Genomic DNA, 22,154 nt, shown 5'->3' with positions numbered 1-22,154 from the left:
CACAAACAATAATGATTAAATAAACGTAACATAAGCGGTGTCACCCAAATACTCATACTGCTTATGGTTCACGTAAACGTCTATAATCTCATCCTTCAGATTATATAATTAATGTCTCACTATTTCAACAGTCAAACTACCATCCTTTTTTCTCTTCCAATTTTTTCAAATCGCACCCACTTTCGTCGAAGCACCCCATTTGACCAACAACGCACCCTTATGCACATATAAAAAGGCTTGGGCAACTTGAACATTTTATATTATATGTATGCACATTTTGTTGCAAACCATAGAGACACATAAATACACCACTGTTTCATTTTAATTGTTTTTGTCGCTGCAACATCACCCAACGAGAGTCATGAAGAACAAAAGGGCAAGCAAAAGGGACAAAAAGGAGATCAAAGTTACATATATTTCAAGCCCAGTTAAGGTGAAGACTAATGCTTCAAATTTTAGAGCTCTTGTGCAAGAGCTCACCGGCCAATACTCCAATGTTGCTGAAATGTCCATGTCTGTGGAAGAAGAAAATGCTCATTCTGATCAAAGTGTTCACAAGAATAGTGAGATTCAACAATGGAGGGTGGATGTTGCACAGGGCTATTTGCCTGAACCCACTAATTTGTTGAAACCTCATGAGTACAGTGAGTTATTCTCTAGATCATTGATGGAGCCATACTTGAACCAACACCAGATTCAATATGATTTGTTGAGCTTTGACACCTCATAGATTTTGGTTATTCCATATGAATATATGTGAAGTTTTGTGTTTCATTTTGTTATGCTTTATCAATCTATTATTGAATTAATGATCATGTGAATATATCACAAAGGTGTCTTGTGTATATCTATGGGACTGCTCGTAGAAGTTGTAGTTATCTAGATTGTGCAAATATAGATGAACGGAAGAGAATAAATAAATTAACAATACATCCAACTGGATAAGCATGTTTAACATAACGATAAGACTTCGGAAAATGTATTTTGAATACAAATTCTCGATTATGAAAAACTTATTTTTATTTCTAATCTTTATATTTTTGTAAAATTTTATTTTTAGCTCTTGATTTTTAAATTTAACCCTTGTTACGTGCCAATTTTTTTATTGCATCACATTAGTATAAAAAAAATTAAATGTTAATTAAAAAATAAAGTATTAAAACTAAAAAAAAATATATAACAAACTAAAAGCTAAAAATATATTTAAACTAAAAATGTATGATTGGTTCATATTGTAATAAATTTATTTGTGGTACTTTTGTGCAAAGGTTGAAAGGAGTTTTCTGTGTGTGTCTATGAAAAAAGTTGATTTGCCTGGGGCCATAACATTCAAGGGGGCCTCAGGGTCCTTCAAACATAGACCAGTAGATAACATCCATTTGTAACTAGATTTAATATAGTGTTTTACATTTAGAATTTTCTTATCAAAAAGTTAAAGTTGCAGAAAACCTCCCACAAGGACATTTATGATATTTTGAAAATTCAGTAATATACATCTAGAAATAATGATGTCCCCTTAAATCTAGAAAAATTCACCTATAAAATATGAATTTTTATTCATTTAAATATCATAATTTTTATTTTTTACTCTAGAAAATGTTACAATCTTGGAGCACACACAAACACACACGTTTGAGGGACTTGCGACTGTAAGCATCAAAAGCACTATAATCATAGAATGTGTGCACTTAGTCAAATATATCAAACTATCAAAACGGTTACGTGCAGCCAACTTAGTGAACTTACATCAATGCTTCCTTGGTTCATTTACATAGTTAAGACAACGACGTACCTAAGAAAATTTGACAAAGTTCAAAGAACATCGAAGATTCTACAATGCACCATGTTGCTAAGATGAATCGATGCAACATTTGTGTTTCATCCTATTTACTTTTTTTATACCCCCATATGACCAAGTAAGAGAGTGACATGATCGTTTTCAGATCAATTTTGAGTAACAATGCTGCTAAAAGGATCAGACAAAAGATATACTATGTATGCATTTTTTAATAGGAACGTTGTTTTCTATTTAGTACAAAATTAAGATTGTTCGTGAAAAGTGCTGTCTGAATGGGTTATCAATCAGGATCGAGATAGATGCATGTGTAAAGTGAAATCAATTATTTGAAAAGAGAGAAATTTGAAAGAAAGAGTTTTGTTATTTTACAAAATCTTTTCTTGCCGTTTAATTTTTAATGACAAGTAAAAAAGAAAAAAAAATATTATTGTGTGCCCATTGACATATAATATAAAAGTTGTAAGTACATTCTACTAAATATTTTAAAAATAAACATTTGAAAAAACTTTTACAATTTTGATATTTTATGATAAAACTTTTTTTTTCTTTTAACTTATCATTACATGTCTACGAGCAAATAAAAAAAAATGCAAAAAGACAGTGATCAACTGGAAATATTTACTCCATGATGAATAATAAGGTAGAATCTCAACCAACATCTAAGGATTCATTAAAGAGCAAGGTGGAGATGTTAAGGTTTCTGGGTGATGACAATGTAATAAGGGTGGAAATGAATGATGTTTATTGCTACTTCTAAACATTTATTGTCATTTTTTAAAAGTAATTTTTATTATATATATATATATATATATATATATATAATAAATTGACCCCTTGTTATATAATTACTCAAAAAAATAAGGAGTTAAGTTAATGTGTTATATAATTATTGTAAGTTTTTTCTCCAGGTTAAACATACTTTTAGTTTTTATAAACATGAAGAAATTTAATTTTAAAATTTTAGTTCCTATAAATATTTAAAAAATTTAATCTTTTTAAAATAGTTAGTCACTGTTAACACTTTGCGATGACATAACATACAACTAACCATATCATTTATACAATATTTTTAAGATAGAAAATAAATGACGTGTATAAGATGTATGCCATCTCATAAATAGAAGGTAACAAAGATTATTTTAATAAAGTTTTAAATTTTATGAGAATCAAAATCAATGAAAAAACAGTTTAGAATTAAAACTAAATCTATCTATATTTACATATTTTAAAACCATTCTTTAGTCCCATTAATGTCTATCAACATTTGTAATATTTTAACTTGAATAGCAAGATAACACTAAAAATAAGTATAAGTCACGACTCTTATACATAAAATAGTAAATTAACGAATTTATGATTGACAGAGATGATCATAAGAAATGTAGAATAGATCATTTTGATATTCAAACTTAAAGAAAGATATTTACATCACACTAAAAAAATATCAGTAATAAATTATGAATTGATAACTATAATATACCTTGATAAAATTATATTCGATTCTTTGGTTTAAGAATAAAAAAAATTCACAATAATAAATATTTTTAAAATCCCATTCATTTATTGATTTTTAATATAATAATTTTACAAATTGAGTTTAATTTTAGTGTATTATTAGTGTAAACATTTTTATACTTTTAACCGATTATAATAAATTTTTAAAATTAATTATCATAAAAATCAATGAGTTTTATTTATATTAAATTCTTGATTGAGTTTTATTTATTTTTAAATACTAATAAAATTTTTATTTTATTAATTTTTATGTAAATTTTGGGCTGATTTATTTTTTTAATGATTTTTAAAAAATAATTTCTTTAAAAAATATTTTTTAAACACATATTCCTTATATGTAGTCTTTTTTGTCACAACATTAACTGTTTCGTCTATTGTTCTGATGAAACTTTTTTTAAATCATATTTCAATTTTAGTAAAGACGAAACTATCATTTAAATCATATTTTGTTTTTAACAAAGACAAAATTATCAGATGACGCATATTATTATTTGATGAATTTTGTCTCTAATAGAGAAAAAAAAACTCATAAAATTGTGTTATATGTTATCATCTGACGAGTTTCATTTTCTACAAAAACAAAACTCACAAAACTACGTTATTTATTATATTTGAATTAATTTATAAATTTGATTTAAAAATATATTTTTTAATAATTAAAATATATTAAAAAATAAAAAAATCATAATATTCAATTTAAAAATAAAAAATTTACATAATTTTTAATTAACTTAATTAATAACTAAAAATATATTAAAAATACGGTGTAAAGATTTTGTTAATTTTAGTTTAAATATCTATAAATAAGAAAATTTATAAAAAATATATATTTATTATATAAAATTATTAAAATTTTGTAATACTCGATCGGAACAACTCTCAAAATGAAAAAACTTTAAGAGGATTTTGAGAGGTTTTAAAAAACCTAAAACAACTTTTTTTTAGGTTTTTAGAGAAACCTTTTTGTTTTTAATAAATTCATTCTATTTTGCTGAATTTTGTTGTGAATGTTGGTTTTGCATTGCACTAAGATTGAGAAGTTTCTTAGCCCTATGAAAATGTGTTCGGGATGGTACTACTAGATGCAACATCGTGACATTAATTGCTGTTCGGGGTTCTTTTATTTTGGATAAGAAATAGATATTGCATATACTTATGAAATTGCTTGAATAAAACCATATGAACCAGTGGTGCACAAAATGCACATATGCCCCTGTAATTAGAGATAAGTACCTCTCTTGTCCTTGAGTCTCCAATTGCTTGAGAAGGTGGGTTTCAATTCAAGATTCCAGGGGCCATGCCTAGGGATAATTTCAGTAAACTGCATAGTAACTGCACTCCATCTGAGCACAGTTGCCCTAGTTTTAACATGTAAAAGCCTTTAGTTTCAGTTGAGTGGGCTGTACTGTGATTATTTTTGTTTCATTTTGAATTTTATTGTGTTCTGCTTCACTATGATAGGTTCAATTAATGTAAGTATTTTACATTTTGATGGACTGATTGTACCATATTATGGGTAGCTGAGAATGTCTTCCCTTGGATGGTTGAACTTTGAAGTGAGGCTTTACACTTCAAGTTTTCCATTCTAGTTCTAGGTTAAACCTTACCATTTTGACAATTTTGTGGTATCTTGAGAAAGCTTGTCGTGGTATAGTATGTAATATGTGCTTGATTACTATTACTATGTGTATCTTTTGATCCTCTACTTCACATAAAGAGTATAATGTTTTTGTGTTGAGGAGGGTGAAGATCACAATATGATAGGGTTGGAGTCATTGGAAAGCAATCAAAACTAGTGAACGTTTGCAGCTTTTTGTTGTAAATGCTTTTATGCTAGTTGAAAGATTGTCACCATAGTTCTCTGTGCTATAGTTTGTTTATCAAAATTTGGTGTGGTGTCTTGTTTACTGGTTACTTAGACATGTTTTCTGGTGGTCAAGGGGAGCAGGGGCACATTGGCTTTGAGCTAATTATTGACCCATCCAAATTTTCCAGGGTGAGAGTAGATGATTTGTTCTCTCTTTTGATGTGTAGACCAAGGCTAAAGAGAAACATTGTCGGGATCCTCTTAAGGTCAAACGATTGTCAATAGGAAGATTGTAGGTATATCTGTCAATTTAAGGAATTCAGAAGTAATTTTGGCTCCAGTTTTGATTGAGAATCTGTTTTGTTAACTTGTTATGATATACAAGTGTCTTATTTTATTTGCTCTAAGTTGCTTGGCAGTGTTAAAGAACAGAATTTGGGTGATTGCAAATAATGGATTTCTTCTTCGATTTTCTTTATTGTGTTAAAATTGATATAATGACTTGGATATTCTTAAATAAGTTATATCATCATGATTTTGGAAAATACGTTCACCATGCTTTAAAATTATTTTACAAAGTATATTGTATGCCAAGGATCTTCTAGCTCACTTTTGTTTCTCATTCCATTTACCATAAAACTGCTTTCAAGTAGTAACTTTTAAGGGAAATGTGATTTTTATCTCTAATGGAACATATGGACTAGCTTGTTTTGGCTTAATTCTGACATTATGGTTCTCAGCTATACAGAGGGGAGCACAATTGATTCATTTCATGTTTCTGACTTTGGAGCATTTGATCAGTCATATCGTGTAGAGGATGCTGTTGACCTGAGTGGAAGTAAGTATCCATAATCCAACATAACAAAGTTTACATGTTTCTAGCAAATACTGTCAATATGTTGTATTATCTCATGTCATGATGCATATTTAATTATCATTTATTAAAAAGAACTGAAATTATGCAATCATCACTCTGTGCAATTGGTCGGCTCATAACTACTTATTCAATACTTGGCAAAGATAACATTTACTAAAAGGAATAATCTCACTCCAAGACACACTGCACAAATGTTACTGTTGGAAAAACATATATATCAATGTTTATGACCTTGTTATTTGTTTTTTTATTCTTGTTAACAAGCATAGACTTTTTTCTAGCCTTTTCCTTTGCTAACATATTTTTTCTCTGATAATTGATTTAGACTCAGTTTATAACTCACTAAAAGTAAGTAGCCAAACAATTTCTCCGGGCTCTGCTCACATAAGTAGCCTTGGTAAGGTGAGTTTTTCTAGTTCTTTTCATCCAATGAACTTTGTTGTTTGGCGAAGTTTTAGCTGGTTACAATACATTTTAGTTCCAACTTTACTTTATTTTCTCTTTAATTAGTTGCCAACTTCACTTGATAAAAGCCCATTGACAAACCAAACGGAGCCGCATAGGCTGCAATTACAAAGGATTCAACCATCAAATTCTGGCACCACATTAGATTGTAATACAGATAACAGGGAGGACTCTGCCATGGCTGATGCCAGTCCTAGGACTGATATTTCTACAGATGTTGACACTGATGACAAGAATCAGCGGGTGATGTTTCTTTACCTTATGTGCTGGTTTCTCCCTTGTTCAATTGATGCTATCTCTAGTCCCTAACCTACATTTGCACATTTGGCAACCAGTTAAGGTTGAACACGACAACAAAAGTCCAAATGCATGATTCAATTTAATTTAGTGTTCAAATAGAATGTTTGAGCTGAAGTATTTTGGGTCTGTTCCTTAGATCAGAACAGAAACTTTGTTAGTATATATTCATGACAATCTAACAGTTGATGCACTCTATATCTGCAGTTTGAGAGAAGTCAAGTCCTTGTTGTTGTGGCTTCTGACTCCAGTGACAGATCAAAAGATAAAACAGACCAGAAGGTTTAATTTATTGTAAATTTTATTGCATGGGTATTATCTAAAATTCCAAATGGTATTTGTTACATGATGATAATTTTTTTAATATTATTGTAGACTCTCCGCAGGCTTGCTCAGAATCGTGAGGCAGCAAGGAAAAGCCGTTTGAGAAAGAAAGTAGGATTCATATTTACTTATTTTTTTCAGTTAACATTTATTCAAATAACTGTGTTTTTTCTTGTTTCCCCATATTAATGCTATCATGCCATCATAATTCAGATACATGATTGATTTTTAGTTGGCAAAAGGAAGATATGTAGGGAATGGATAATTCTAGTTCTCCTTGTGCTGGAAATTCTCATACATATTTGGATGATCAATTTGGATATAAAGATTAGGTTGGCCTGCTTGACGATGCAGTGGACCTTGATTCAGCTCTAGTATATGATTTTTTTATTTTTTTTATTTTTTGTATAGAGTGGGAGGATAAGGCAATTCTAGATACAACAAAGAACATGAAAATACTCAAGATTGCGGCAAGGATGCCCAGAACTGGTGTAAAAATATTAACTAGTCCTGTCTGTATGTTTTAGGAGCTAGTAACTAGTAACTAGTGTGTGCCAAATGCAAATTTCCTGTGTTATTTGTTTGCTTTTCTCTCTGGAATCTAAAGTAAGGTCCATTGTTCTCAATTTTAGGCTCAATAATATGCTAGTTTGAAGATTTATATATAATATAATCTTATGCCTCAGTTAAATGATCATCAGGACTAATTCATAATTTGACATATACAGAATGAAAATTTCATTCTCGTCTTCTATCTTCTACCGAAATAAAACTCACAAAACTACGTTATGTATCATGTTTGGGTTAATTTATAAATTTGGTTTAAAAATATATATTTTAATAATAAATGTATTAAAAAATAACAAAAAAATCATAATATTCAATTTAAGAATAAAAAAATTTACATAATTTTTAATTAACTTAATTAATAACTAAAAATATATTAAAAATATGGTATAAAGATTTTGTTAACTTTAGTTTAAATATCTATAAATAAGAAAATTTATAAAAATATATATATATTTATTATATAAAATTATTAAAATTTTGTTATACTCAATCAGAACAAATGAAAAAAACTTTGAGGATTTTGAGAGATTTTAAAAAAACTCTTAACCCTTCCTCTCCTAATTAGTTAACTTTTAAATAGAGTTAAATTCCATTAACCTCTCTTTTCTCCTTTTAGTTAACTTCCAAATGGAGTTAAATCCTACTAACCTCTCTTCTTCTTCCCACGCCTCCTAAACGAAACATCCAAATACACCCTTAAGCAAGTAAAAAAAATTAATCTCAAACTAATTCATGAATGAAAGTCTTGCAAGCTTTATAAAATCAATCAAACTGCTCTAACCCGCGAAACTAATTCGAAAAAATAAAACATTGAATAAAATATTAATCAAAAGCTGAAAAAAACCATGTTTTCATTTGTGATTTAGTTCGGTTTTTATTCTCATCTTCGGACCCGAATCAAACTGCAAACAATTTTTTTTTTATTCTATCCTTATATAAATACTAATTTAAAAACTATTTTATTTAATACATTTGTACTTTTTTAAAGAAAAACTTGAGATTATTTCGAATTGTAATTTAAGATGAGATTCAATATTTTTAATTATTTTTTTCATAATTACCATATATTTAATTTTTATTTAATAAACATTGTCTCTTAAGTAAAAAATTACTTACTAAAATAATTTATGCAATTGAAAAAGTATTCATACTCTAATTAATGAAATTTAATTTAATTACTAATAAAAAATTTAAAGTTGTGTCCCTTGAAATTATAAAATAAATAAATGAATGAAAAACCCAATCTAATCCAAACCACAAAATATCAGTTCACATTGGTTTGATTTTGATATTATTCTCAAATCGATCTAAACCGAACCACAAGTTTTATTTATAATCGATTCAGATAATTTTCAGCCTTAAAACCAAACTAGCAGACTTAAGTTGTTAAATAAGCTGAATGCAAGTCCAGTTTGAAGTGGAAAATGCAAACATTTAAAAAACTTTTTACTTTCACAACTACAAAATTTGACCCAATAAAATCCACAAATTGGCAAAACCAAACCAATTCCATGACTAGAAACAGAATTTCCAACACAGGAGTGATAATTTCCAAAATTATTATAAGCATCTCACAAGTATCAGACACAGCTGAATGTTATATAAAACCTACCTTCTGCGTTTCATGGGTCCAGTCTTGTACCCACTCTTGGTTGGTTTTCCCCAAGGAGTTCGAGATCCTCGCCCCCATCGCCCACTACTCTTGCTTTTACCCTCTCCTCCACCATGGGGATGATCAACAGGATTCATGGCCACTCCTCGAACAACTGGTCTTCGACCAAGCCATCGGCTTTGGCCAGCCTTCCTAAGCTTGCGATCATCGTGGCTTGGATTAGACACGGTACCAACAGTTGCCCTACATCGAGAATCAATCAATTTTTTAACACCTGACGGGAGTTGGACTAGACAGTACGTTGATGTGGGCTCTTTCAAGATCTTTGCACTTGTTCCAGCAGCTCGAACAAGCTTGCCACCTTGTCCTGGGTTCAACTCAATGTTGTGAATGATTGTTCCAATTCGCATTGCAGACAGTGGCATGCAACTACCAATTTGTGAGTTTATGTCAGAATACATCATTTGATTCATCATACTCTCACGTGTACTGTTAGGAATGGTGTTTGTAACATCTGTGAAAAGGCAAAAAAATATATGTAACCAAACAATAGAGGAAGAAGCCACAAGAGCAATATAGAAACCATAATTGCCATCTAAATCTAGCTGGCCTTAGATAGAGAAAGTAAAATACAACATCTGATAGGTACTAAATTAAAGATAAGTGTGAGACTACTATTGTTATGAGAGAAAACCAAAATGAGCCTGAGCTCTTACAACTTACAATGGATACCTAGCCTAAGCTCCTCAGAACATGGTATTTTCTGTGTCTAAACAGCTAATGTAAAAGGCTAACAAACTTGCACCTTTCCTCCTCCCCCTATTAACACACTACATAGCATAACAAGCTGTCCAGTTCAGCAGCATAACTAAATATCCTCCCCTGCACATCCCTTTTTCTTACGTGTATACACCTTCCATATCATGGGCTTCCCATGGTTTGAGCCCACTGGCTGATCCATGCCTTGTACCAAGTCATTGTCCACATGAGATACAATGCTTGAGCTCTATCACTTTCTGATGACATATTCTATATTTTTTTTCATGTTTAAAGCACAAGCAAAATATTTTGTAATTTTGTTTGGTTCCTGTTCTAACAAGTGTTTATAAAAGATAAATGAAGTGGTAACTGGTAAGCCTCCGTAAAACAAAATTAAAAGGAATATAGATTTATTAGTGCAAAAAAAGGGTGTAAAGCAATCAAATGAGTGAAGCTGTGCCTGTACGAATAAGCTAGAACCATTAACAACGAAAACAAACCCCAAAGCTACTGAGGTTATTTCCTTTATTTCTCCATCTTTCTCTATCTGCCACAAATTACTATAACACAATTTAACAGCCGTAACTGGTGAGAGAGAGAGGAGAAATGAATGTACCGGAAGAGAAACGACGCATAGCATTGGTGAGTAGGTGGAACGCCGAAGAAGCAGTGCGACTTCTCCACAGTGACACAGCCATTCCAAAACTGCAACACCAAACAGGAAAATGTCAAACGTAAGAGAAATAGATAATTTAAAATTTAATTAAAAAAGGGATGAGAATCAATGCAACAAGATAGAGCAAAAAGTAAATAAATACATGTGGCCATCACAGTCCCAACCCATCCAACGGCAAAGTGACTCACCTTTAAACCCGCCAACAGCAGAAGTTCCGTCACGGTCACTGCAACAAGAAAAAGAGAATAGAGGGTGGGGTGAAAACAAACGGTTTAGGCTTTGTTAAGCATGCTGTATAGGCCATATAGGACTTTTTCTGTGGCATGGCCCGCCTGACCTAAAAGCTTGTTTAATAGTTTTTGCAATAGGACCTTTAAAAAGTAAATATTTATTTTATTCATTCAAACTGAAAGTGACAATTATTTTATTTTCTAATATTATAAAAAGTTTACTTTAGTTCTTAATTTTTTAAAAAATTACTCATTTTATTCATATTTTATAGTTTTTTGTATCCAAAAGACTAAAATTAATGTCATTTTTGTAAATTCAGGGACTAAAGTGATTAATTCTTATAATTTAAGAAACTAAAATAAGCATTTACTCCCCTTTAAATAAACTTGTTTCTAGGTAGATTGACCACTTTTAAGAGGCCTATTTTTTTATAAGGCTAATAGGCCTATTCCTCGCCCACCGAGCCTTTAATAGACTAACTGGCCTGCAATTTTAAATAGACCAACAATATAGCATACAATTCATATACAAACAATATAAGTTGACCAACATATATATACATACATATATATATATATATATATATATATATATATATATATATATATATATCTTTTAAGCTTGTTTGGAATCAGAACATGCATAAAAGATAGTGTTCTACAAATCAATAATTAGAACTGTAGTATCCATCAGAGTATTCAAATTTGACAGCGCAAGATAAAAATTACTTGAAATCTACAATCATCAAGTTCAAAGGAAGCGCAGGATAAGTATAGTTTAACTTCGATTTGAGCTTCCTACCCAATGTCAGTAGTCAGGTTTCTACTTTATATGATTGGAACATGTAGGGGTACAATATTAAATTGGATATTATGACAAATAAAAAAAGATGGTGCATTAACACTAATAATTCCAAATATAGCAACATTTTATCTCATCAGATGAGAGCATCATGGTTTACGAATTAGAAATTAATTACAAAGCAAATTATATTTTTCCATATTCTGAAAATTTCCCTGACTGTATCACTCCAAAATCTTGCTATCATGACTTACTGCTGTAATTGCCAAAAGCCAATAACATTATTAACCAATAATTGAAGCAAAAGAAATTTCCAATAACTTATTATGTACCTTAGCAACCCCTGCTTCTTCAATGGAAATGATCCTATCTTGATCAGCTAGCTGTCTGTGACCTACAGTAGAGATAACCACTGTAGAAATAAGCTTGCATAAACAAAGTACTATAACAGTGTCTCAAATTAAAATTATATCCAACAAATTGAACAAAGTATACATTATTCATAATACATCCAAATATTCAAAAGGCCTAAAGTCACATACATCAGGTGTTCATGGATAGGTTTATACATAAGGTGTCCATTTAGACACCAATTATATGAATTGGATTTCAAAAATAATCCAGTTCTTCTTCCCAAAACTGGTTTGGTTTTGACCAAAATGGTTTCAAACCAATTTTAAAAGCAGTTTTGAACCAAAACTGGATTTTTGTCAAAATTGATTTTTAGTCAAATCTAATTGTAAATTCATACTGTTCATCCAAATCTAGCTATAAATTAATTTTTCAAATCCTCTTTCTTTTACAAAATCTAGTTATAAAACCAGTTTTGAACCACTTCAAAACCAGTTTTTGTTTCAAAAGATAAATTTTCCCAGTCAAAGGCACAACAAAGATTGCCACAAAATTGAACATCAAATTAAATATTTGACAGCCCAAAATTCCTTTTGGATAAATGCAGAGGAGGCTCCAGAAACCCTATGGCTCAGTTCAAAAATACACACAGAAATGTATTTAACTAGAATTGCACACAAACAAAGTTTCTTTTAAGAAAATACAAAAGTAAATGCATTATTTAGCATCTACAAATATAAGATGTTTCAAAACAGGAAAGAGTGAAGAGAAATGAAAGCTAGAGATGCAAAGCTAACAAGTCATCAATTTTAAAGGGATTCATAGGAAGATGAATAGAAGTAACCACGACAACTCTTAGAAGGCATGAACACTTCACATAAAGAAGTGTAAATAAAAAATTGATGACCTAGGGTAATTATATTAAATGCCAAATCCACAAGCATATGTATACCTTAATAGAATCTTATGCTTAAATCATGATATCAAAAAGCAAACCACCTCATTAAAACAAACTGAATAAAGGCTAGACAAGCAAGCCAAACAAGGCACTTTTTTTCACTTCATGCTTAAGAAACTATTTTTTTTTCACTTCATCATCTAAGTCTATTTCATTGCCACTGGTGTATGTAACATCAATTCCATTCATTTTATTCCGATCACAAATCTAAAGCATTAGTTGCAACTACATAGGCAGTTTGCACCACAAAAATTTACCAATCAACTAAAACTGTTAATACATAACTACGAGAACAAAGAGTGAACAAAAAATATTTCATTATATTACATCCAAAATGACCGGAAGGGCATATAATAACTCATAATTTAAATGCAAAAAAAAAAAGCCTGACAAGAGAATGAGACTAACTATAGGACAGGAGACTTAGTGTTAGAGAGTTCAGACTTCAGAAGCACCAGATTTTGTAAAGTTTTTTTTTACTTGTAACAAGAAATAAATAAATTAATGTACTGGTCATTGATAAACTGTATAAAATAATATTTAATATTGCATCTTCCAAGAAGCTTATTTAAATTACATTTTTTCCTCTATTTAAGAATCAATTTCTTAGAAGTCCTAGCAGTGACGTACAATACTCAATTCAGTTTATCTGTAGACAAAACAGCTTTGTGTGTTTGAATATTGACTAAATTCAAGGTGCACTTGATTTGTTTTGGGGAAAAGAGAAAGATTCTGATCAAAGGTAAATCCTCTATCTCTTACACAGTGGAATGAGTTCAAGATAATTAAATGATTAGAAGAATTAGGGTTCAAATTGAAGGAAGGAGATTGGAGATTAGAGATTTGGGTTCAAAGTGTTCCATTCTGTTGCTTTGGGTCCAAAGCAGAAGAAGATACAGTGAAGCACAATGTGTGAAAATGAAATTTAGCATAATTTCCAGAAAATAAAGCCAAAAATCTCAACAGTGCTATTTATCACAAACCAGTATATGAAAATACCACCATTTCTATAACTCACTTTCACATGTAATCAACAGTTAAATATAAGAAAAATATTGGCTTCCAAAATAGGTCTTATCAGATTACCAAATTATAGGCAAGTATAGTATCAAAAACCATATAAATAAATGTATTTGCACAGCCAGTGATATTTACTTCCACAAACAGAACTCATTGCACATGGATAAAGACAGTAAAGTTAAATAACAAGATAAATTTCATTTTGTTTTTCCAATCAACCTGAATCAGTTCAAATGCAGAAAAATTCTACAGGAAAGACAGATTCTAACCACAGTCATATTGACTGAATAGAGTCTCTCACTCTCTAAAGTCTAAACCTGTTTACACAGAATTCACAGACTGGTTTAAGCATTTCAAGAAATTGCACTCACATAAAAATAAAAAAAAACATATCAAGGTAATGATTTGGTGAATTTGTCACAACCCAAAAATTTAGCCACCAAAGGAAGTTGTATCGTCTCCAGCATCAAACATATGAACTGAAATCATTGCATTACTTTTACGTGTAACTGTAGATCATTGATATGAAGATGGACAATCAATAACAAGAGTTATGTGGTGGATGAAGTATGTGTCTAAACGATAACGGTGGAGTAGATAGGATCAAAGTCAAGAAACTCTCTCAGAGAGTATGTTTGGCCAATGGGGAAAGGATGGAAACTTGGGAAGGAGCTGAAAGAAAATGAAGCAAGGATAATGAGCTTATACTTAGCAAACAAATCAAACTAAAATGAATAACTAAGACAAAGGGAAAAAATAAAATTAGCAAAATAAATAAAAAAAACATGTATGTTTATTGTTAGCTCATAAAATACATAATAATAGCACACTCCTATTATTTTCTACTTGACAAACCAAATTCAGATTTTTCTCAATTTTGAAGGTAACATGTCAAACAGCCTCAAGAAGGAAGTAATTAAACCTTCCCAATCAGAAACAAACAAACAAAATATCCTAGAACAGGGCACCTTCCATTTACAAGTGAGGATAAGCATTACATAGATCAATTCAGGCTAGAAGCTGAAAAAGTCCCAAATTGGAGAACAAAACAGCACAGTTGAACAAAGACTTGTGATCCAAATCCTTGTGTCAACTATCATTTAAGATATTAAGCAGGAGATGTGTAACCAGTGTCACGTAAGCTCAACACTCACACACACATTCTCTCTCTGTGTGTGGTTCAGAACATACATCAAACAGTTTGGAATCAAAATAAAAATATAACCAAGTTACATTATAAAAGGTGATTCCAAATAAAATAAAGAATAAACCATCAAACATAACCCTAAAAGAACAACAAATACAAGCCGTATTAGATCATGTCAGTCACCAATGTGTCTAGTAGCATGCTAGGACTAATACAACTAACATTTATAGTTATCAATGAAGCACAGATACTTCAAAATTGGCAATGTACCCATGTCATACTTGTACATAACACTCAGTACATGTATCGTAAAACTGTGCCGTACTAAAGCTTGATTGCATTACCTTCAAATGTTTGACTGATTGCAGCATAGGATGTGACAAATTCAAATGTTCATCGTACACTTTCAGTATCCACAAATTTAACAGATTTGAAACTATACAGACATTCTGGTATGCAGATTGCAATCGAAGAGAGCACTTATTAGGGAAAAAACAAATAACAAACACTAAAACCCAACAAAATCGAAGCACCTGAATAGAATACACCTAGACAGAACTCAAAATCCCGAATAGCTTCTGCCCTTTCAGCCTTGTTCTTTTGTTTATTTTTCTGGTCTAAGGTTTATTCTTACTGTTTACAGGGCTTATTAAAAGAATCGAAATAAGCTAGTCCACTTCACTCAATCCTAATATCTATGGGCCAGGCCCAAAAGCCCACATAACAGCTGAACCTTGATACATAATCAAGACAAATAAAAGATGTTGGGTGTGAGACATAACATCACTTGTTGCCGGGTTAGTTTTTGTACTTTTTTATATACCTCCTTATTATATTTGGTAAAGTATTTGTTGAGGTAGTTTATAACTTATTTATAATATTGTAGCTTGTTCATTTCACATTCAATAAATTTGTAAAATTATTTGATAAATAAATAATGAGATATAGAATTTGTAATTATTAAAATTTATTTTTTAAAATTAATTAAATTAGTATTTAACTTTAAAAACTAGTTACCAACATTTTTATTATATTATTTTTACTTTTTAAAGATAATTTACTAATATTTTTGTTTTTTTAACTCTTACGATGGTGTTATTCTTTTTTTCTATTTATTTATTTTTTGTCTCTTCTGTCTATATATATTTTATATTAAAAAATAGCTTAAAATATTTTATGTGAAAAATATATATATGAAGAGAAAATTTATTTTTCTATATAATATTTAATTAATTGATAATAAATATATAAAATAAGTGATATTTAATTTTAATATTATAATATTACATATTATTTTAAGTCATTTAACATAATCAATTACTTGCATAACTAATTTGTTAAATAGTTTTATTTTCATAAGTTCCTAGTTATAATATTTTAAATGTAAATTAACTTTACATCTATAATTTGATAACAACTTTCACCTTATTTTATAAATTAAAGTTGTTATAATATATATATATATATATATATATATATATATAATAGTATAAATCAGAGTCTATTGGTTAGAAAGTGAAGTGTAAGTGTGAATTCTATTATTTCTTGCAGAGATTCTTTTATATTTTATTATCTATTTTAAATTTTAGAGATTATAATTATTAGTAGTGAAGGTTTTCAGATGCCACATGAATAATACTACTTTTAAAACGGTTGTTCTGATTCTGATATTCAGCAGAAAACTTACTGGATAGTTTGATAAGATCTTTTGCTTGTATTCCTTATGCTTTCGAATCTGTTCAAACCAATATAGAATAACAAAAACTCAGCAAATTGACCAACAAAATCAAGCAGAAGGCAAAATACCAGGAAAAAAAGAAGAAAGAAGAAAGAAACACCATCTCCTCAGACAATAAATATTGGACTCGTTAATCATCAACTTTTTTGGCTAACAAGTGATTTTTGAAATATCGGTAACTAAATAACATATGATATGAAATGTACTTACAAACACTAGCAAAAGAAGAGATCATCGAGATTTTTGGCACAAAAGAACCTGACTAAGATGGATTAAATCGTCTAAAATTTGTAAGTATCAATTTCCATTTTGCTCTTTTAAATTAATTTTAAAATGGTCATCAAACGTTGATAATATTATTCTAGGATAAAAATGCCCTTTACTATAATTAAAACAGGGATATTTCTTCCTAAATTCAGTGTCACAACTTGAATCCAACATTCATGATAAGATAAAGCCCTAACTAATGTGCAGATGTAAAAAAAAGAGTTGGTCATATGGATAACTCGACCATTTATTATCCTAGAGTATGACTATAGATTATTGAGAGCGAATTACTTTAACAATTACACTTCTGTTTCACACTTTTGTACAAAACTTTTATGTATTTATAAAGCACACTTTATATATATATATATATATATATATATATATATATATATATTCAAACCTAAAACTCTTATTTTGTATAAAATTGGAAAAATGACATTTTAAATTTTACATCATCACACAAAACTTCTTTTATTTTTTAAGCATTACACACACTCTTATCTATTTTAAAATACATTATGGTTACAGCCTGGCCTCTTATGACATTAAGAATATCAATTTATTAAATTCATAAAGAATACAATTTTAAAGATAACACTACCATAATTAATCTAAGAGAATAGACATTTAAATAAATTTTAACTATGTATCATTGTAATAAAAAATTAATAAAAAGTCAATCACATGAATTATTAATAATTAAATCAATAAATTGTTCTTTTATTATTTAAAATATATATTTAAATTATTAATATCAATTATGATATTATTTATTAAATTTATATAAGACCAATTAAGAAATTGATTATTAAGAATCATCTAAAAATTTTGCTAGTGTACACAAAAAAAAAGGGGGTGATTAGTGACCTTGCCAAGTTGTGTTAATCCATCTCTAAATTTAGGAATGACTAGAACATGAACTGGAGCCTGTGGATTAATATCTCGAAATGCTAGAATCTTTTCATCTTCGTATACAATGCTTGATGGGATTTCCTTTTTTATGATCTTAAGCCAACGGAGGGGAAAAATATCGCCATTAAAAACCGATCTATAAATAACCTTTTCATCTTCTCTACACATGATCGAACCACTTAAGCCGCTTTTCAGTCATTTAAGTCCTACTTCGATATTTTCCGATATACTACTATCATTTCATATCCTGTCTTTTCTCTTATATCTACTCGTCCACCTTAACATTCTCATTTTTGTCACTCTCACTTTCTTCTCGAATTGTTCCTTTAAGACCCAATATTCACTATAGCTAGTTGTATTGTCTTACGGTAAAACTTTACTCTCAGTTTGATAGGGACCTTACAATCACAAATAATTCTTGAGTAATTATAGGGGTGGGGATTATTGGGAAAAACAAAACGCCCTTGGAATGATGCTTGTACATTCATCAAAAAAATTAATCAACCACGATACAAATATTTAAACCAAACTGACTACTAAATCTTATAACTATAAACTATCTTACTTTCAGAATTTTCTTCCCGACTGGCTCAAAACAACTTCTATAGGAATTGAAGATATCCTCCAGTATGAAGCAATACTTTGTATTTGGGAAAGAAATTAAACATGACAACACATAGACAACTTGTGAACTAAACACAGACCAGAGGAGTAATGCCCCAAGTTAACTCGCAGTAAAATGTGAAACCAGCCCTGAGGCATGAGGTCCACAAGAGAGAGATAGACCAAAATTAATAACTGAAATAGATAGTGACATGATGTGTGACAAGAATGTGCACTAAACCAACTCTAAACCTGCTATGTGTCATTACATAGGACCTAGTTATAGGTCTAGATGTGGAAGAATTGTTCTTACAACCCATAGTAGTGAATTTGAATTTTAGGGAAACACACTTGTCCTTAACAGAGCCTCTTTTGAGATTACTAATTCTGAGAATTTTCACTTGTACTTTATTGAATACTGTTAGTCCCTTTCAAAGATTGTTAGTACAAAGGAAAGAAATCTAAATGATATGATCTTATAGCCAATAAAAGAAAACAGATCCTAAATGATGATAATGATATAATCTTATCTAAAAGGAACCAATCCTAAATCATGACAATAATATGATCTTATCAAATAAAAGGTAACAGATCCTAAATCATGATTTCAGCTAATAAAAGGAAACAGATCTGAAATCAATTAAAGAGAATTTATGAATAAACGAAACAAATAAAATTGTATTAGGCTATATCTACCAGCTGTTATGCTGCACCTACTGCTGCTGCCTTCTTTTTTTAATATTGCTGACCCACAAATACATCCACATCAAAATCTACGAATTACAAATCAAGCTTGAAGTACAACCATATTGACAATTTACTTCTCACAAGTATATCATTTTATTTGAGGTTTCTATGTTAGGATCCAATTGCAAGGAATGGAACTTGAGTCTCACAATGAAAATATGGGATTATAGGGTGGGGTTTATAGGGGTCTTGTGCTCTCCAAATACAACAGCTAGCATTTGTGGTATGATGGTCCTAACTCAACAAGTTTATGTTGATTATTAACGCCATTTATTTTCTATGTTCTCTTATTTTTCTCTATTTTCTTCTACGTTTTATTGATTATTAATAAAAAGGGTTTTTCTCTACCATCATCCTATTTATAGGGGTTTACATTGATTATTGTTCAATAATGATTAATGCCATAAAAATATTCTTTACCTTCTGATCTGTTTTATACTTTGATCTGTCACTGGAGTCAGAAGCCACAGCAGCCTAGCGTGCAACTGCAAAGTAGAATTTATTTTAGCCAAAAATTCCAGAATCGGCAAAAGAAAAGCCAAAAAATTCATATTAAGTCTAATTAGAGATAATGTAGCCAAATTGATAATAGAAAACCAAAACACATGAGCTTTAGATCAAAAGACAATAATTGCTGCATAGGATGTGACAAATTCACATGTTAAGCATACACTTTCAGTATTCACAAATTATTAGATTTGAAACTTTGTAGAAATTTTGGTATGCAGATTGCAATCGAAGAGAGCATTTATTTGGGTGAAAACAAATAACAGTCAGTAAGATCAAACAAAAAAGAAGAACCTGAATAGAACACCTACTCAGTTCCCTGCATAGCTTCCAACGCGCCTTGTTCTTGTTCTTAGGGTTTACGAGGGTTTAGTGAAGGGATTCGAAATGGGCTAGGCCCTTCTACTCGGCCGTAATCTATATTTGCCTGGGCCGAAAAGCTCCACGGCAGGTAGCTCTGAACTTTGGAATGAGGCAAATAAAGGGGAAAAACAAAAAGGTGACGTTGGTCTCCAGACTCCAGTAAAGTATTTTTTTGTCCGTGAAATAATTATAATTATTAATTTTATATTAAATATATAGATAGGCAATAAGGTTAGTGGTTTATTTTAAAAGAAAATAAATGCCATTTATATTAAGACTCATTTGATGTATGATATTAGAATTGATGTTGAAAATTATAATTCTAATTCTATCATAAATAAGTTTAAAATTATAATTATATATTTGGCATACTCAAATAATTAGAATATAAAATTAAAATTTTGAGTTAAAATTAAATTTCATAGTGTGATATAAGATCTATATTTTTTTTAAAAAATAATTTAATTTAGCATTAAAATTTTATTTAATAACTTTTCAAAAATAATGTGTTAATTAAAAATATAAAAATAATTATTAAATAAATTATTAAAAATGATATAATTAAATAATAACTGAATATATTTTTTTTCAAATATTATGACAGAGTAAAAAAATTATATATTTAATTTATCATTAAAATTTAACATTAAAGAGACCTCAGTGTCCTTCAAACATAGACCAGTAGATAACATCCATTTGTAATTAGATTTAATATAGTGTTTTACATTTAGAATTTTCTTATCAAAAAGTTAAAGTTGCAGAAAACCTCCCACAAGGACATTTATGATATTTTGAAAATTCAGTAATATACATCTAGAAACAGTGATGCCCCTTAAATCTAGAAAAAACACCTATAAAATATGAATTTTTATTCATTTAAATATCATAATTTTTATTTTTTACTGTAGAAAATGTTACAATCTTGGAGCACGCACAAACACACACGTTTGAGGAACTTGCGACTGTAAGCATCTAGGGATGGCAATGGGTAGGGTATGGGTAGGGTACTACAGTACCCATCCCCATACCCGCGTTTTAAAAAAATACTCGTACACGGCCCCATACCCGCATGGGTATAAACATTAATCCCCGTACCCGTACCCTCTGGGTACCCGCATACCCGTCTTGTACCCATTATCCGCGCTTGTTTGAGAAAAAAAATATTTATAAAGAAAAATATGTTTATATAACTTCACATAAGTAGCATAATAATACAAAAATTCAATATGTAGTTGCCGAACAAGGTACAAATATAGATAAAAAATAAATATTCAAATATCATAAATGTTAAATGTATTTTAATATAATAATTTTCTAAACTAAAATTCTTAAAAACAATAAGCAAAACTAAACATACAAGTTATTTGTCAGTGATAATCCTATCTTGTGTGAGATTTGATTGTTGGTAATGTCAGAACGACAACGAAATAGATTTGTACAATGGTTATCCCTTCGTGTGGGATCACTTAGTAACCTCTTGTGACGACATTAATAACTAACTTTAATGAATAACATTTCATAATTTTATTAAGTTTTAGCGAGACAGACATTGAGAATGAGAATAGAGTTAGAGTCGAGAAGTTCAATACTAACAACAGAAAGTTGATACATAAAATATTTTTTTTAACTTTTGAATTTGAAATTGTAAGAAAAATAATAGATTTAATTAAAATAATATATATATATATATATATTAATACTAGTATTTTTTAACTCATATACAATACGAAAGTATTTTATCAAAAATATAAATTTTTGAAAAATTATTTTAGTGAATTAAATATTTATAATGTATATAAATTTAAA

At 29.6% G+C, this 22,154-nt stretch overlaps 3 protein-coding genes across 6 annotated transcripts; 2 read left to right on the top strand and 1 right to left on the bottom strand.

The window, feature by feature from the left end:
- The first annotated feature begins 361 nt into the window (after nucleotides 1–361).
- On the top strand, nucleotides 362–730 carry LOC113866031. Its single transcript, XM_027500922.1, has one exon. It carries the CDS (start codon nucleotides 362–364, stop codon nucleotides 728–730), a length of 369 nt encoding a protein of 122 aa, XP_027356723.1.
- A 3,746-nt stretch (nucleotides 731–4,476) lies between these two features.
- Nucleotides 4,477–7,658, top strand: LOC113865792 (transcription factor TGAL1-like). Of its 2 annotated transcripts, XM_027500541.1 has the most exons (7): nucleotides 4,477–4,581; nucleotides 5,861–5,958; nucleotides 6,323–6,399; nucleotides 6,508–6,705; nucleotides 6,967–7,041; nucleotides 7,135–7,194; nucleotides 7,316–7,658. In XM_027500541.1, the coding sequence occupies exons 4-7, from the start codon at nucleotides 6,640–6,642 to the stop codon at nucleotides 7,346–7,348; spliced, it is 234 nt and encodes a 77-aa protein (XP_027356342.1). In that variant the 5' UTR covers nucleotides 4,477–4,581; nucleotides 5,861–5,958; nucleotides 6,323–6,399; nucleotides 6,508–6,639; the 3' UTR covers nucleotides 7,349–7,658. The 2 variants fall into 2 exon arrangements, 1 of the variants encoding a protein (XP_027356342.1); XR_003505009.1 differs by lacking the exons at nucleotides 4,477–4,581; nucleotides 7,135–7,194; nucleotides 7,316–7,658 and adding an exon at nucleotides 5,349–5,416 and having other exon boundaries at nucleotides 6,967–7,025.
- A 1,410-nt stretch (nucleotides 7,659–9,068) lies between these two features.
- LOC113865624 (60S ribosomal protein L2, mitochondrial) lies at nucleotides 9,069–20,456 on the bottom strand. Of its 3 annotated transcripts, none has more exons than XM_027500314.1 (7): nucleotides 20,280–20,433; nucleotides 19,899–19,963; nucleotides 16,896–16,943; nucleotides 12,065–12,126; nucleotides 10,889–10,926; nucleotides 10,641–10,729; nucleotides 9,069–9,779 (listed from the first exon to the last, which is right to left on the bottom strand). In XM_027500314.1, the coding sequence occupies exons 6-7, from the start codon at nucleotides 10,720–10,722 to the stop codon at nucleotides 9,262–9,264; spliced, it is 600 nt and encodes a 199-aa protein (XP_027356115.1). In that variant the 5' UTR covers nucleotides 10,723–10,729; nucleotides 10,889–10,926; nucleotides 12,065–12,126; nucleotides 16,896–16,943; nucleotides 19,899–19,963; nucleotides 20,280–20,433; the 3' UTR covers nucleotides 9,069–9,261. The 3 variants fall into 3 exon arrangements, with proteins under 3 accessions (XP_027356115.1, XP_027356114.1, XP_027356116.1); XM_027500313.1 differs by having other exon boundaries at nucleotides 9,070–9,779; nucleotides 20,297–20,456; XM_027500315.1 differs by lacking the exons at nucleotides 16,896–16,943; nucleotides 19,899–19,963; nucleotides 20,280–20,433 and adding an exon at nucleotides 15,553–15,827 and having other exon boundaries at nucleotides 9,092–9,779.
- Nucleotides 20,457–22,154: the final 1,698 nt, after the last annotated feature.

The sequence above is a fragment of the Abrus precatorius genome, unplaced genomic scaffold, assembly GCF_003935025.1.
Source record: "Abrus precatorius isolate BTA unplaced genomic scaffold, Abrus_2018 Scaffold4, whole genome shotgun sequence".
NCBI classification, from domain to species: Eukaryota; Viridiplantae; Streptophyta; class Magnoliopsida; order Fabales; family Fabaceae; genus Abrus; species Abrus precatorius.
This window is presented reverse-complemented; position numbering and strand designations above follow the sequence as displayed.